General features: G+C 45.0%; 1 protein-coding gene across 5 annotated transcripts in view; it reads right to left on the reverse strand.

The window, feature by feature from the left end:
- Positions 1 to 12,745, reverse strand: part of NEDD9 (neural precursor cell expressed, developmentally down-regulated 9) — a 290,772-nt gene that overhangs the window by 40,852 nt on the left and 237,175 nt on the right. Inside the window, exon 1 of one of the 5 annotated variants that reach the window (XM_029243111.1) lies at positions 4,628 to 5,483. The exons of the other annotated variants lie outside the window; for them this stretch is intronic. Within the exon in view, the coding sequence (XP_029098944.1) occupies positions 4,628 to 4,639 (12 nt within the window). The 5' untranslated portion in view covers positions 4,640 to 5,483. Of the gene's footprint in view, positions 1 to 4,627; positions 5,484 to 12,745 lie in introns of those variants that run through there. 5 annotated transcript variants of the gene reach the window in all.

The following is a 12,745-nucleotide window of genomic DNA, read 5'->3' on the forward strand; positions in this document are numbered from 1 at the left end:
ATAAAGAATGCTTGAATGAAAAAAATGAGAGACGGGCTTCCCTGGTGGCACAGTGGTTGAGAATCTGCCTGCCGATGCAGGGGACACGGGTTCGTGCCCCGGTCCGGGAAGGTCCCACATGCCGCGGAGCGGCTGGGCCCGTGAGCCATGGCCGCTGAGCCTGCGCGTCCGGAGCCTGTGCTCCGCAACGGGAGAGGCCCGCGTACCGCAAAAAAAAAAAAAAAAAAAAAAAAAAGAGAGAGACGATGAGGTCATAAGGGCACGAAAGGGGATGGAATTGGCAAAGAGGCTTGAAAAGTGGAGAGGAAGTTTCTTTAGAAGTGGGGGGGCGCAGAGTGGAAGCCACTGATGAATTCTCAGAAGAGGACTGATGTATATTCCAGCAAGGAAAGGATGCTGAAGGAATCTTCGTTACTGTGCAACCTGCTAGATCAGTGTTCTCAGAACACCTTCAGTTCTACAAAGACTGATTTCTGTATACGTAAATCGTTTAGCTCTGAAAATGGGTTTGCTCAGTTAAGAAATAAATATGTAACCAAATAATTTTTTCAAAGCATCTTTTGGTGCTTTTAAATGCATAGATCTCACATAAGTTTTAAAAAGGAGGCAGGGGGCAGGAGTCCCTCATTTGGAGGGTGTGCAACACATCATTTAGAAGAGAATAAAAAATTTAAAACCAAAATGTTGAAGCCAGGAAAGAATCAGAAATTATATGGATTATAGATGACCATGCTGACTAAATCAAAGACACTTGATCAAATGTTCTCAAGCCACCTTGAGAAAATAAAAATATTTTCAAAGTCCCCTAGAAAGCTTTTCATAGTACACACTTTCTGGTTTCCCTAACCTACTTTACCATGTTCATCCACGACGCAGGAGTCTGAATTTCAGAATGTAGTTTTCTTACTTGTGTGCTAAGCTCTACCTGTTCGAACGTTCAGTCGGAACGTTCATGAATGAGTTTGCTGAATGGCAGACTAGATAAATAATTTAGCATTTTAATGTAGGCACACAGGGTACAGAAATTTGGCCTAGCCACAGAAGCTGCTCAGCTATTAGAGATCAAACAGGCCGGGCCCGTGGGGCACTGACCAGGCCTGGGCCTGCACAACGTGGGTGGGGCCTCGGGCCTCTGCTCAAACACAGCTGTGCACCCACCCTCCAATTACCCTCCTGGCAGACAGCAGCGATAACCCACCTCCAGACCCTCAGGAGGGAAGCTTTCCCTGAGCAAGCCACGGCCACAGAGGCACAGCCCTCAACCCCAGTATCCGGAACAAGCTGTGTATGTTCCAAGGAGCTTGGGGGAAATTCTTGATAAATGAAGTCCCCCGCGATTTACTGTCAGCGAACCTCAGACGGAATCCTTTAAAAAGAAATGGAACTTTACGTGCATGTGAGAGTGACTGCACCCTTCCTGTGAACAAATAAAAATACATACAATGCAATTAAAATAGACTAGATATAGGCTAACCAAAAAAAATTCACCCGAGCAATAGCTTGCATTCCACAGTGCTCAAGAGTACCATAAATATAAGCTGGCTGAGCTGGAGCTGTGTGTAAGTTCAGAATGAGTGGAGGCTTGGTTGTTCTCTAGTTATGATCCCTGAAGTAGCCAAACCAGATAATCTGGTTAAAAAAAAAAGCCTTAGGGACTTCCCTGATGGCTCAGTGGTTAAGAATCTGCCTGCCAACGCAGGGGACACGGGTTCGAGCCCTGGTCTGGGAAGACCCCACATGTCCATGGAGCAACTAAGCCCGTGTGCCACAAGTACTGAAGCCTGTGTGCCTAGAGCCCGTGCTCCACAACAAGAGAAGCCACCGCAATGAGAAGCCCGCGCACCGCAACGAAGAGTAGCCCCCGCTCACCGCAACTAGAGAAAGCCCGAGCACAGCAACAATGACCCAACACAGCCAAAAATAATAAATAAATAAATGTATATAAAAAATATCTTAAGAGTGGCTGGATTATAAATCTCTCAGTGAGTATTTTTAAGTCTGACTGTGCTAAATTTATAGTGTTTAGAGCAATATAGTGTCTAAAAGGTAATTCCTGACTCCAGGATTTTACAATCTAATAATTATCTGGTTTTACTACCTAAGTGGCTCGAATTAAACAACACTACCAAACATGCATTTCACTTTGCTTTGCAGAGTTACTGTCTTAAAAAAAAAAAAAAAAAAGAATCTATTCTGCAGGAATACTTTTTCTTGAGTTCTTATGGTTTATTCAATAAGCACGAAAGGTCTTTTATATAATCGTTACCTTGATGTGCAGGAATACTCTAGATGACATAGAGTCTTAAACTTCCTGGGAGAAGAAAACACCAGTCACACAGCACATTTTAGGGAGGTCACAGAGAGTTCTTTCTTTAATAGTGGTTTAAAGTCACAAGTTCTGGAGCCAGATCACCTTGGTTCAAATCCCAGCTCCTCCACTTTTTAGCTGTGTGGCTTTGGATAGATTACTTAGCCTCTCTTTGCCACAATTTCCACATTTGAAAATGAGTATAAAGTATTAACACCACCTCATGGAGTTAATTGGAGATTTAAATATGGAATTCTGTATTGGCCTGGTGAGTCTTAAGAACTGTTATTTATCACTCGTCTACCTTTGTGCCACCTCCTCTACTAAAAGTTACAAAATCCTCTCCTGAAACAAAGTCCATTATTAACTTGAGAGAAAATAGGCTTTATAAGAAAGGGAAAGTAGATTGCTTCAGCTGTTGGTTCCTTTTATAGTCACCACAAGGTGTCAATCTGTCATTTGGTTAGTTGGGGAAGTCAGTAGTTTTGCTGGTGAAGATGTGCGCAAGCTAATAAAAATCATACATTTACAACACTTGGCAGGGTGTTCGACACTGGTAAGACCCGGCAGAGGCAGGTTTTCCCCATGAATGGCAATCACAGTTCACAGCGTCAGCTGCTGTGATGTTTTCTTTCCCCAAAAGTAAAACTAAACATGATGAGGTCGCTGAATAAAAGTGACTTTAGACTTTTCTGTCACTTTCCAGGTTGCGGCACTCAACGTTAAAAACAGCCATTTATACTTTCCAATAATAAATGTAGGAACGTATTTTCTCTTTTTTCCCACTTCAAGCTGGTTTTTATGAAACTAAAGGCATTCACAATAGGCAGAAGAGGGGCAAAGATTCACTGAAGGCTAAGTAATATCTGGAGATAGGACATTATGATATCCTATCACTGTTCTAAATAAGGGAACTGTGGAAATACGGGTGAGCCATTTCAAGAAAAAGAGCTTTCCTGCCAGGTAGAAGGGTTTGTTTCTGGTTGCATCCTGAAGTCAAAAATATTAAGAATCTTCAGGATTATCCATTCCCCTGATCTCTCCTATTGAGGTAGAAAATGGAAAGCTGATAGTACAGTGCTAACTGATACCTCTGCTTTCAGAGAGTTCTAACCTTTCCAAGGAGAGCTATAACTCATGCATCACAATAGAGACTTTCAACAGTTAGATTTAGAGCTACTGAACAAGATTTATAGCTTTTGAATAACAGGTTTATCACTGAGGTTAGCCAGAGGCTATTAGCCAGAACTGAGTATTTACGACCTCACATTAAAAAAGGATGAGCCAGAACCTAGGTAATTCAGAAAGAAAGCCAAGTAGCTCTCAGCTAGCACAATCTTGAAGGTCAGACAGGTAATTCAAATTGCCAATCCCAAAGCATAACCACCTTGCCTAAACGCCTTTTAATAATAGCATGTTTGTTTAAACGCGCTGGGGCTGTATCTATTCTAAAACACACGTAGTCAGCCTCCAAGCAAAATTCATATCCAATCCCTTGCAGTCGGCTCTGAATAGGGGTCTCTGAAAGCTGCTTGCCTGGTTAGATGGGGGCAACTTAGTCAAAAGGGGATATTCTAAATAAGTTATAATCCTTTTGCCGAGAATAAACACACAAAGGTGAGAAATGCTTGGGAAAATATGCTGCTGAGCGTTCTGACACCGCTCTGAGTTTCAGGGACAATAAGCTCGCTGGAGCCTTCAGACCCTCAGTCCATTCAAACGCCAATGAAAGTGTTTTCAAGAAATGGCAAGTACTCATTGGTTCTGAATCCGATGTCATTTATGGATGTCAAAATTCTCCATCATCAGCTGTATAAGGGTACCTGGGGCTTTGAACTTCTTCCACGAAAAGTACGTATGGCAAACTGCTTCCCGGAGCAAACGCTTTAAAGCAAAGGCTGAAAACTGCTTTAAGAGCCAGGCTGGGAGGCTCAGCAGTTCTGATTCCTTTCTTACTACGTCTCCCGGGACAGTGGCGGCCAGGCCCGGGCGCGGAGTGCTGAGCTAAGGGGCGCTCCGCATGGAGTTAGACACCCTCTGATCTACAGTGGCCACTGCAGCTCCGCCAGACTTTCAGGGGTGGTGGACCGGGTGTACTGTGAGCTCCCGGCGTGGGTCTTAGAGGCTGGAGCTCTGCCTGCCTGCTTGTATGCCAACCCCAGTGACTGAGACCCATCTCAAAACAGAACACAATCGGGCAGAGTAGGGGTCCCTGCAGAGGAGCTGTCCTGCAGAGGACAGACGGACACACACACACACACACACACACACACACACACACACACACACGGAAACCTTCTGTAAAAGGCACTCTCTTACCTTATACTTCATCTCGGCAGCGGTGAATTGAGGCGTTTTCCTACACTAGTTAGACTGCATTAAGCACTGGCTTGTCCGCCCCTCCATCGAGCGCTGGGCTAAATGAAAGTGAGAACGGCCCAGCTGCAGCCAGTTGTCAGCGCTGCGCGGAGCTCCGGCACCGCTACGCCCGCCAAGCCTCTGAGCTCACTGTTTTGATTGAGGCAGGCCGAGCACGGAGCTAATTTGCATACAGCCCCGCCATTGGCTAGTGGGCCAAGGTAATGCGGACGCTCCGCCCACCCTTAACTCCTGAAAACTGACAAAGAACTTGTAATGTGATCATTTCTTTCTACATTGTCAGAAAGGGTGGAAAATAAAGTCAGGAACCTTCCCGAACCTTACTCCACCCCCACCCCCAAAACCCCTGGAAAAGGCGATAAATTCTTTTTAAGCTTAACCCAAACTTTAAAGAAATGGAATTCAGAAAGCAGTCTGACAGTCGCGCTTCCTGTGACCTAGCAACTCCTTCATAAACCCATTTCATTTCAAAGCCGTTCACCTCACAATCTCTACATGAAACAAACTCGGGGAACAAAAGGTTTTCTGTCTCCGGGCCCCTTTTTACTAACTACCCCTGCTGATATCTCTCTCTTTCTCTCCTCCCTCCCCTCCCCTTTCTTGCGGCTGTTTGCTTTTTTTGTTCTTTTCAATGTTCAAAGTACTTGCAATGTCAGTCTGCAAGGAGCCAGAATACAATTCTCCCTCAGTGAAAAGGAACTTGGTAGCTCAGGCACCAGGGATTCCCTGGCCGGCTTCTCACGAGGGCCTCACAGAGTTGAGTGTCAGCCACATTCAGTAGACCTTCTCTGGTTTTGCTGAGGATAAAGGTTAGCTGTGACCTCTTAGATGGGGCTGGCCAGTGCACGCCCTATACATCATCACTGTTCACCAAGTACTGTGTTCTTTGATGGCTGGCATTTCTAGTTCCAGCTTTGAACACTGCAGTTTTTCCTTCTGACCTCTCTCTTGAAGATGACCCATTAACCCACCAACACTTATTATCCAGGGAACAAAACATGCCCACTGTTTGACGAGCCTAGTTAAAAAAACTCAGTCTTTTCCCAGTGAAGCACAGAGCATTTGGTTCAACTTCATGCTTTCTATAGAGAGAGAGGATCACCCAGGAGAGAACAGAAATGGTCACCTTCAGCAACTCTTCTGAGGAATGGAGCAGTGAGGGGAAAATTCCTTTTCATGGGACCTCAGGATTGAGACTCGATGAGTGCAGACAATAGCTGTCCCTGAATGGGAAGGACTCCAACTAGACTACACGACTTGGATGGAAAAATTAGCCTTTATTTTTCTCCTGACTGAGTTGGATCAGAATCAGTTTGATTTTTTTTCTTCCCAATTCCCAATGGATTAAAATTCTACTTTTATGGGGCTTCCCTGGTGGTGCAGTGGTTAAGAATCCACCTGCTAATGCAGCGGACATGGGTTCGAGCCCTGGTCCGGGAAGATCCCACATGCTGCAGAGCAGCTAAGCCCGTGCGCCACAACTACTGAGCCTGCGCTCTAGAGCCCGTGAGCCACAACTACTGAAGCCCGTGCACCTAGGGCCCGTGCTCCGCAACAAGAGAAGCCACTGCAATGAGAAGCCCGCGCACCGCAATGAAGAGTAGCCCCCGCTCGCCACAACTAGAGAAAGCCTGTGCACAGCAACGAAGACCCAATGCAGCCAAAAATAAAAAAACAGAACAAAACAATAAATAAATAAATTTATTTAAAAAAATTCTACTTTTATGATCTAAGCAAAAAGAACAGGAGAGCAGCTGTCCTACAAAAGTGGTTTCCGGATACAGGGTACAGGGCTCAGAGTTTAGATCACTGTTTAATGTGGCACTTATTCCCTGGACAGGACCCCACCACCACCACCACCAAGGTGGTCATAGTGAGGTTGACACACAGGTTTGGGACCTCCACTCGACCTCTTTCCCTCATTTAGCCTTAGAGTGAAAATGAGCCTGAGTGATTTTGCAAGGTCCTTCTGAATACACATTAAGCATGAGACATATTACACTGCAAGGATCTTCCTAAGGGTCCCACAGACTTATGTGACAGTCTAGCTGGCAGGAAATTGTTTTTGGTGTCTGCCTGGATAAGTCAAAGGCCTTCTCATCTGTAAGATGAGTCTTGTGGCCTCCAGGAGATCTAGATAACATTCCTTTGGCTTCCTAAGCAGTAAAGCTGAATCCGCCTTCTGTTTTGTTTGATGAGTACCACTGAATAGTGAACACTATCTCACCCCTTTTTAATGCTTTTAAAGAGTTTCCCAAAGCATATGCCAGGGCTCTTTCTTTCTCTAGGTAAAAGCTTAACTCACACCAAGTGGCTCTCCTGCTCTCCCGTTTCTGTCCTGTACAGAATATACCTGAAAACCCACCTGAAGTTTATTTCAAGATGATTTGGGTCGTTGTATTGTTAGTTATATAGAGAAAAGCATGAGGGTGTTGGAGTCAGTTAAACGTGTGTTAGAATCTCAACAAATTTCTAACTTCCTAATTTTGGTGTCCTGAAGTGTAAAATAGACAATAATATCAACCTGCTAGTGTTATAATGAGGACTAAATGAACTAATGTGGATAGAAGTTAATAGTATTTGGCAGAGAGTAAGACCTTAGTAAATGATGGCTTATTAGTATTATTACATTATTAATTATTATTTTAACATTAAATTTATTATACATTATTTTATTACTATATCATATAACATTAACATCATATATCATTATAATATTATTGTTATATGATATAAATTAATTTTAAATGATCATGTTAATTATAACTATTATCACTATTAGACTATTATCGATATTATACGTGTGGTGGGCATTCAGAAAAAGATGGAGGAATCCCTCCATCTCTGTGCCATCCTATCACCGGGCAGCTTTCTAATTTAACAAATATCAGTTCAGAACCAACCACGTGCCACGGCTGTTCTAGGTAGGGAGAATACAACAACAGCCCAGTTAAAGGTCTTACCCTCACAAAGCTTACAGTCTAGTAGGAGTGGAGGACAAAAATTAAAGAAATATATAGTACAGTTTTGGTGTGGTAGATGCCATGAAGAAAAATTACGCAGGAAAAATTGCTAGAGGAAAACAGACCAAGGTGGGCGAGGAGAGTCTCATTTTAGAGCGAGTGGTCATGTAAGGCCCTCTAGGGAGGTAATATTGAAGCAGGAATCTGAACAACATGAGGGATCCACTCAAAGATCTGGGGAAAGAATGTTCCAGACAGAGGAAGTGACCCATGGGAAGGGCCCGAGATACAAGTGAGCTTGGTGTATTTAAGACCAGTGAGCAGTCCAGGTTGCCCAGAGAGGGGTACCCAGGGGACGGAGGGAGAGAGGGAGGTGACAGCCGTTTGGATTTTCTCCTGAGTGTGACAGGAAGTCACGGGAACGTTTTGAGCAGGGAATGATATGATCTATTTCTCTGTTTTTACCCTTGGTTTGTTTAAACACTCAGGGACAGTAGACTATTAGTTAAAAAGTATTGAACTCTTTCTTAATGCAGCTTACATAATGCTGATAGCTGTTACTTTATTAGTGTCATCTGCTCTGTTTCCTTCAGAACCCTTTGGGGAAACACAAATGCTCTCAATGAATACAGAAGCAGCCCCCTCTCCATCTATATCTCCATCTACATCACCTGACCTTCTGGATGAAAAGATACTGTTTAAATTGTGCTATAAAAACACCGTCGATTGGTTTATGCAGCCACCCTAATGCTCCCATGGGTAGCCTCATAAAATGGGTCAGGACCCCAGGGCTCGGACACTAACCTGTGCTCACCAGCACTCTCTCGGCCTCCCCAGATGCCCATGCAGGCCGGAGCAAGGGAAATGGCACAGATGCCATCCAAACCATTTTCCAGCTGCCGCCGGGCACTGGTGTGGATACAGCAAAATCTCAGAGAGGATGCTAGAGGAAAGAGATTCTTCTGTCCACAATTTAGGAGGAGCCCATGTGGCTGCTCGCTGAGAGTGAAGGGGGAAGTCAGAGCCTGCGAGGGCAGAAAGCAACCTTGGGAATCATCCAGTCCAGCCCTTGGTAGAGAGGACAGAGCTGCTGCTCTGGGGGTGCCCTGCCCGGGGGCCACCAGCTTGCATCCTAACCACAGACAGTGCTTTAGGTCCGTCCTCTGTATCTCCTGTCTGATTTATTCCAGTCACTCCTTTTAGTTACCCTGCTTGAAATGGCTCCTTGTTCTGCTCTATGTTCCACATTGCTACCTGCTTAGTTTCTGGAATACAGAGCTGATCACGTTACTACTATGTTTAAAAACCTCCAGGAACACTCCAATGCCTTAAAAACAGGATCCACATGCTTTGGGCTGGACTATAATCGGAGCCCACCCTCACTTTCTGGCCTCATCTCACCTCCCCTCGCAACCCACATCCCACACTGTAGCCACACATTGGGGCAGGGTGGAGGGGCGAACTCACTGAATCCAAGACGCTTGTACAGTCCTGACTTTGCACGGATGGGTCCTTCTGCCCAGAATGTCCTCCCTTCACTCTTCTGCTATCAAGCCCAGTGCCAACGCTTGCTCTTTTGTGCTTCCTTGTCTACACCCCCAACCCTGCCCACCTCGCCTTTTCAGAACGAATCCCTCCCTCCCTGTGCTATGCCCCTATTGGACTTGGACCAGGGCCCTAGCATAAGGTTCTGACACATTGTCTCATGATGGTTTGTTGATGTCTGTTTCCCCAGCTTCCAGGTGAGCTGGTATCTTGTTCAACTCTGTGTGCCCTGCAGGCTTATACCTTATAGAAGCTGAAATGCCTTCTGAATGAATGAGCAAGAGAACCGGTGCATCTTCAAAGGACTTGTGTGATCCTGAGGTTCTGCCTGTTGCTTAGGAAGGCAGTGGGGAAACTCGTGGTTGAGGGCGGGAGTGCCGTTTACATTTATTAGCCCTGAGCTAGGATGCACCTCTTCACAACCAGGTCAGGCCTGTTGCCAGTCCTGGCTCTTGCGCACAGGTCAGTCAGATAACTACGGCTTGTGGGCCGCCTGTTTTTATATGACCTACGAGCTAAGAATAGCTTTTACATTTTTAAGTGGTTGGAACAAAATCTAAAGCAGGATAATATTTCATGAGATGTCTCTAAATAAAGTTTTATTGGAACAGGCGCACACGTTCATCTCCACGTTCCCTGTGAGCTGCAACAGCAGACTTGAGCAGCTGCGACAGAGGCAGTTGAAAACTGAAAAGCCGAAAAAATGTATTATCTGGCCCTCCCTGGAGCAAGTTTGCTGACGCATGCTCCAGAGGAGTGCAAGATGTATCCACCCCTGAGTTCAGACAAGTATAGATTCTGCCACAGCCACAGAGAAACAACATAGAAATACCCACTCTAGAGCCATGTTTTAGCATTTTTAGTTTGATACCAATTTCAAAAAAAAATCTTCATTATAACAAAGTTATTTCAAAAAAATAATCCGAGGCAGCAACTTTTCAATTCTACAGGTCTCCAGAAATGTCCCCAAACAAAGATGAGCCATTGAGAGTTTTCTCCTTCAGTCCACTGGCTCACTCAGGGACCAGGCCCTGCGCTGGGCCGTCACAAACATCATTTCTCTTAATATTCATCTAACAACCCTAATGAGGTGGGTCGCAGCGTTCTAGTTTTACACGTAACCAAACTGAGACTCAGAGAGGTTTCCATAACTTGCACAAAGGTCCAGGCCAGGGAGTGGCAGGTCTGGCATGTGAACCCAGGCTTTCTGGCTCCCGGGTCTGTGTGCTACATGGCTGCCAGGCTTCCTCTGGGTGCCTTCATTATCTGAGCCTCCACTTGTCAGTTTGATAAATTAGCATCTCTACCCTAGTGGGACTAAGCCTACCTGAGGAACATGTGTTGCTCTGGAGTTGTGACTAAGGCCAATAGTGCACATACACACACACATCTTACTCATACTTTCAAGCCTGTGTGTGTGTGTGTGTGGTCGCTCTTGCCTAGACTGCCTTCCTTTCATCGTCTGCTTACCTAAATCCCGTTTGCCCCCAGCTTGCACCCCATCTCCTGCATGGATCCTTTTCTAGAAAATCTCTCCATTGTTGATTACCCCATTGCCCACCCCCGCACCCCCTGTGTCTTTCATCACCTATGGCTTAGGTCAGGGCTTCCCAAATCTGAGCTCCTTTAAAAACCAGTTGTGGAAGCTTCGGCTTCTCCCCTTTAAGTTGGATTCTGTAGGCCTTGGAATCTACACGTGAGAAAAGATCCTCATAGGATTCTGTATACAGCGTTTTGTGTGTGGTATATCATTTAGTGCTTAGTTATTGCCTTGTATTGTTTCACCCGTGAGGGTGCCTCCCCCAGAGTGAGATTTTAAGCAACTTGTAGAAGAGGATCCTGTCTTTCCTTCTGTCGTATCCCCTTCTGCACCTGTGTAGGTAACTGCATCGCATCTATGTCTTCTCAAAGCCCTGGGCCTTGTCCACGCGCCCAGCCTTCATCGATGTCAATATGAAAAAAATAAGCCACTTTTCAGCAGGCAGGGGAAGAACACCTCTCACTCTAGGCAACCGCCCTCATGTATCTGTTGAGCGGGTCAAGCTCTTGGAATGAATGAAAGTCTGTTATTGGAGAGACGCTCAGTCTCCAGGCTTCCTTACGTGTGTGGGGTGGAGCTTTCATTCACTTTCCCTCCACTCCTATTTTGGCACAAGAGACCTCATGAAGGCCACCCAGAGCCCAGCCATCTTCCCCCCTTTTCACAGCAGTGTCCTAGGAAGAATATCCGTTTGCTGAAAGTTGTTCAAAGCACTGTTTTAACGTAAGTTTCTGCAGATGGAGGATGGTGTTTACTATAAAGGCTGTTGACTCACGATCGTCGAATTACTTCTGCCTTGGTTCCTCCCTGACTTATTTCTTGTTTTTCCTCAATGACGAGCCACCTGGGGTGAGGTGGGGCTCTAAAGAGATTAGCAGTGGTTCCTCCAGGTCTCTCTTCACCTTCACGCATGACATGTGGATTCCCACACTATGAATCCTTTACAAGGTCTGACTGCCCCTTTTCACTCAGTCAAGTTTATAAGTGTGTCACTGTCACCACCCTTTTAAAAGTCCACCACCCTCTTCCCCCTTCCCACTGCCCTCTGCCATCCATCCCAGACTCTACGAGGTGGCTTTTAATTTTATCAAGGGTGAAGTGCTAACGTTGAGTGTCTTAGGGCCCTCTGAGTCCTTGGTACACCCTGCAAGAATACAGGTAATACCGTGTCACTAACATGCTACAAAGACTCCTGTAAATGGGGCGATTGTTGGCAATACCTTGACTCGATTTTTGAAAAACTCGTGCAGCTGTAAAGTTTCTGATGACATATATACACCTACATACTACTGATATTATAACTTTAGAATACTTAATTACTACCTTCCCCCCACAAAGGACTTAAAAAATGTAACAGATTAAATTATATGTCGAGTAAATCCACTCAATTCTAGTGAAATATGACAAGCATTTGTGAGGCGCCATCTTAGCATTTAGTGTTTTCTTTATATGAAGGATTTGGGAAAGTTAACTTAGGGGTGAAATAATAAGAAAAGTTAGAAACACGTAATAAAGATTTAGGTTTATTCATCACCATAAACGTGCAAAGGCTTAGATTGCTACTATTTATATGTATCCAGCTGGACAAAGGAATGAAGTTCAGTAGAAGAGAAGGAGTTTTTAACAGTAAAATTGTGCAGGCTGCCGGCAAACGCTCCCTCCCGTTTTCTCCAGCCCTGAGGTGTTCTATTATTGCACGCTTTAGTTTGTCCAAATAAACAATTTGTTGTATGAAACTGTCACGGAAATCTCTTCTGCGGGTAGAAACTTGGACTGTGGGTTTTTACAAAGGTCAAGGTGATCTGCCAAGACCAAATAAACAGGAGTGGCGTGACTGGATGGAAGACGGCCTCTACTCTTCTGAAGGCAGGGCCCAGCACAGTGATATTGCTACATAATATGTATTAAATAAGCAGTGGCAAAGGCGCTATGGTTTCCTTCTTGGTAACTTTTTGTTCTTCCCTTGTGTATTCTTAAATTTGAAAAGTCTTCCTGACCCCTCGTCGCGTA

The sequence above is a fragment of the Monodon monoceros genome, unplaced genomic scaffold, assembly GCF_005190385.1.
Source record: "Monodon monoceros isolate NGI ecotype Baffin Bay Population unplaced genomic scaffold, NGI_Narwhal_1 Super_Scaffold_3, whole genome shotgun sequence".
In the NCBI taxonomy this organism is placed as follows: Eukaryota; Metazoa; Chordata; class Mammalia; order Artiodactyla; family Monodontidae; genus Monodon; species Monodon monoceros.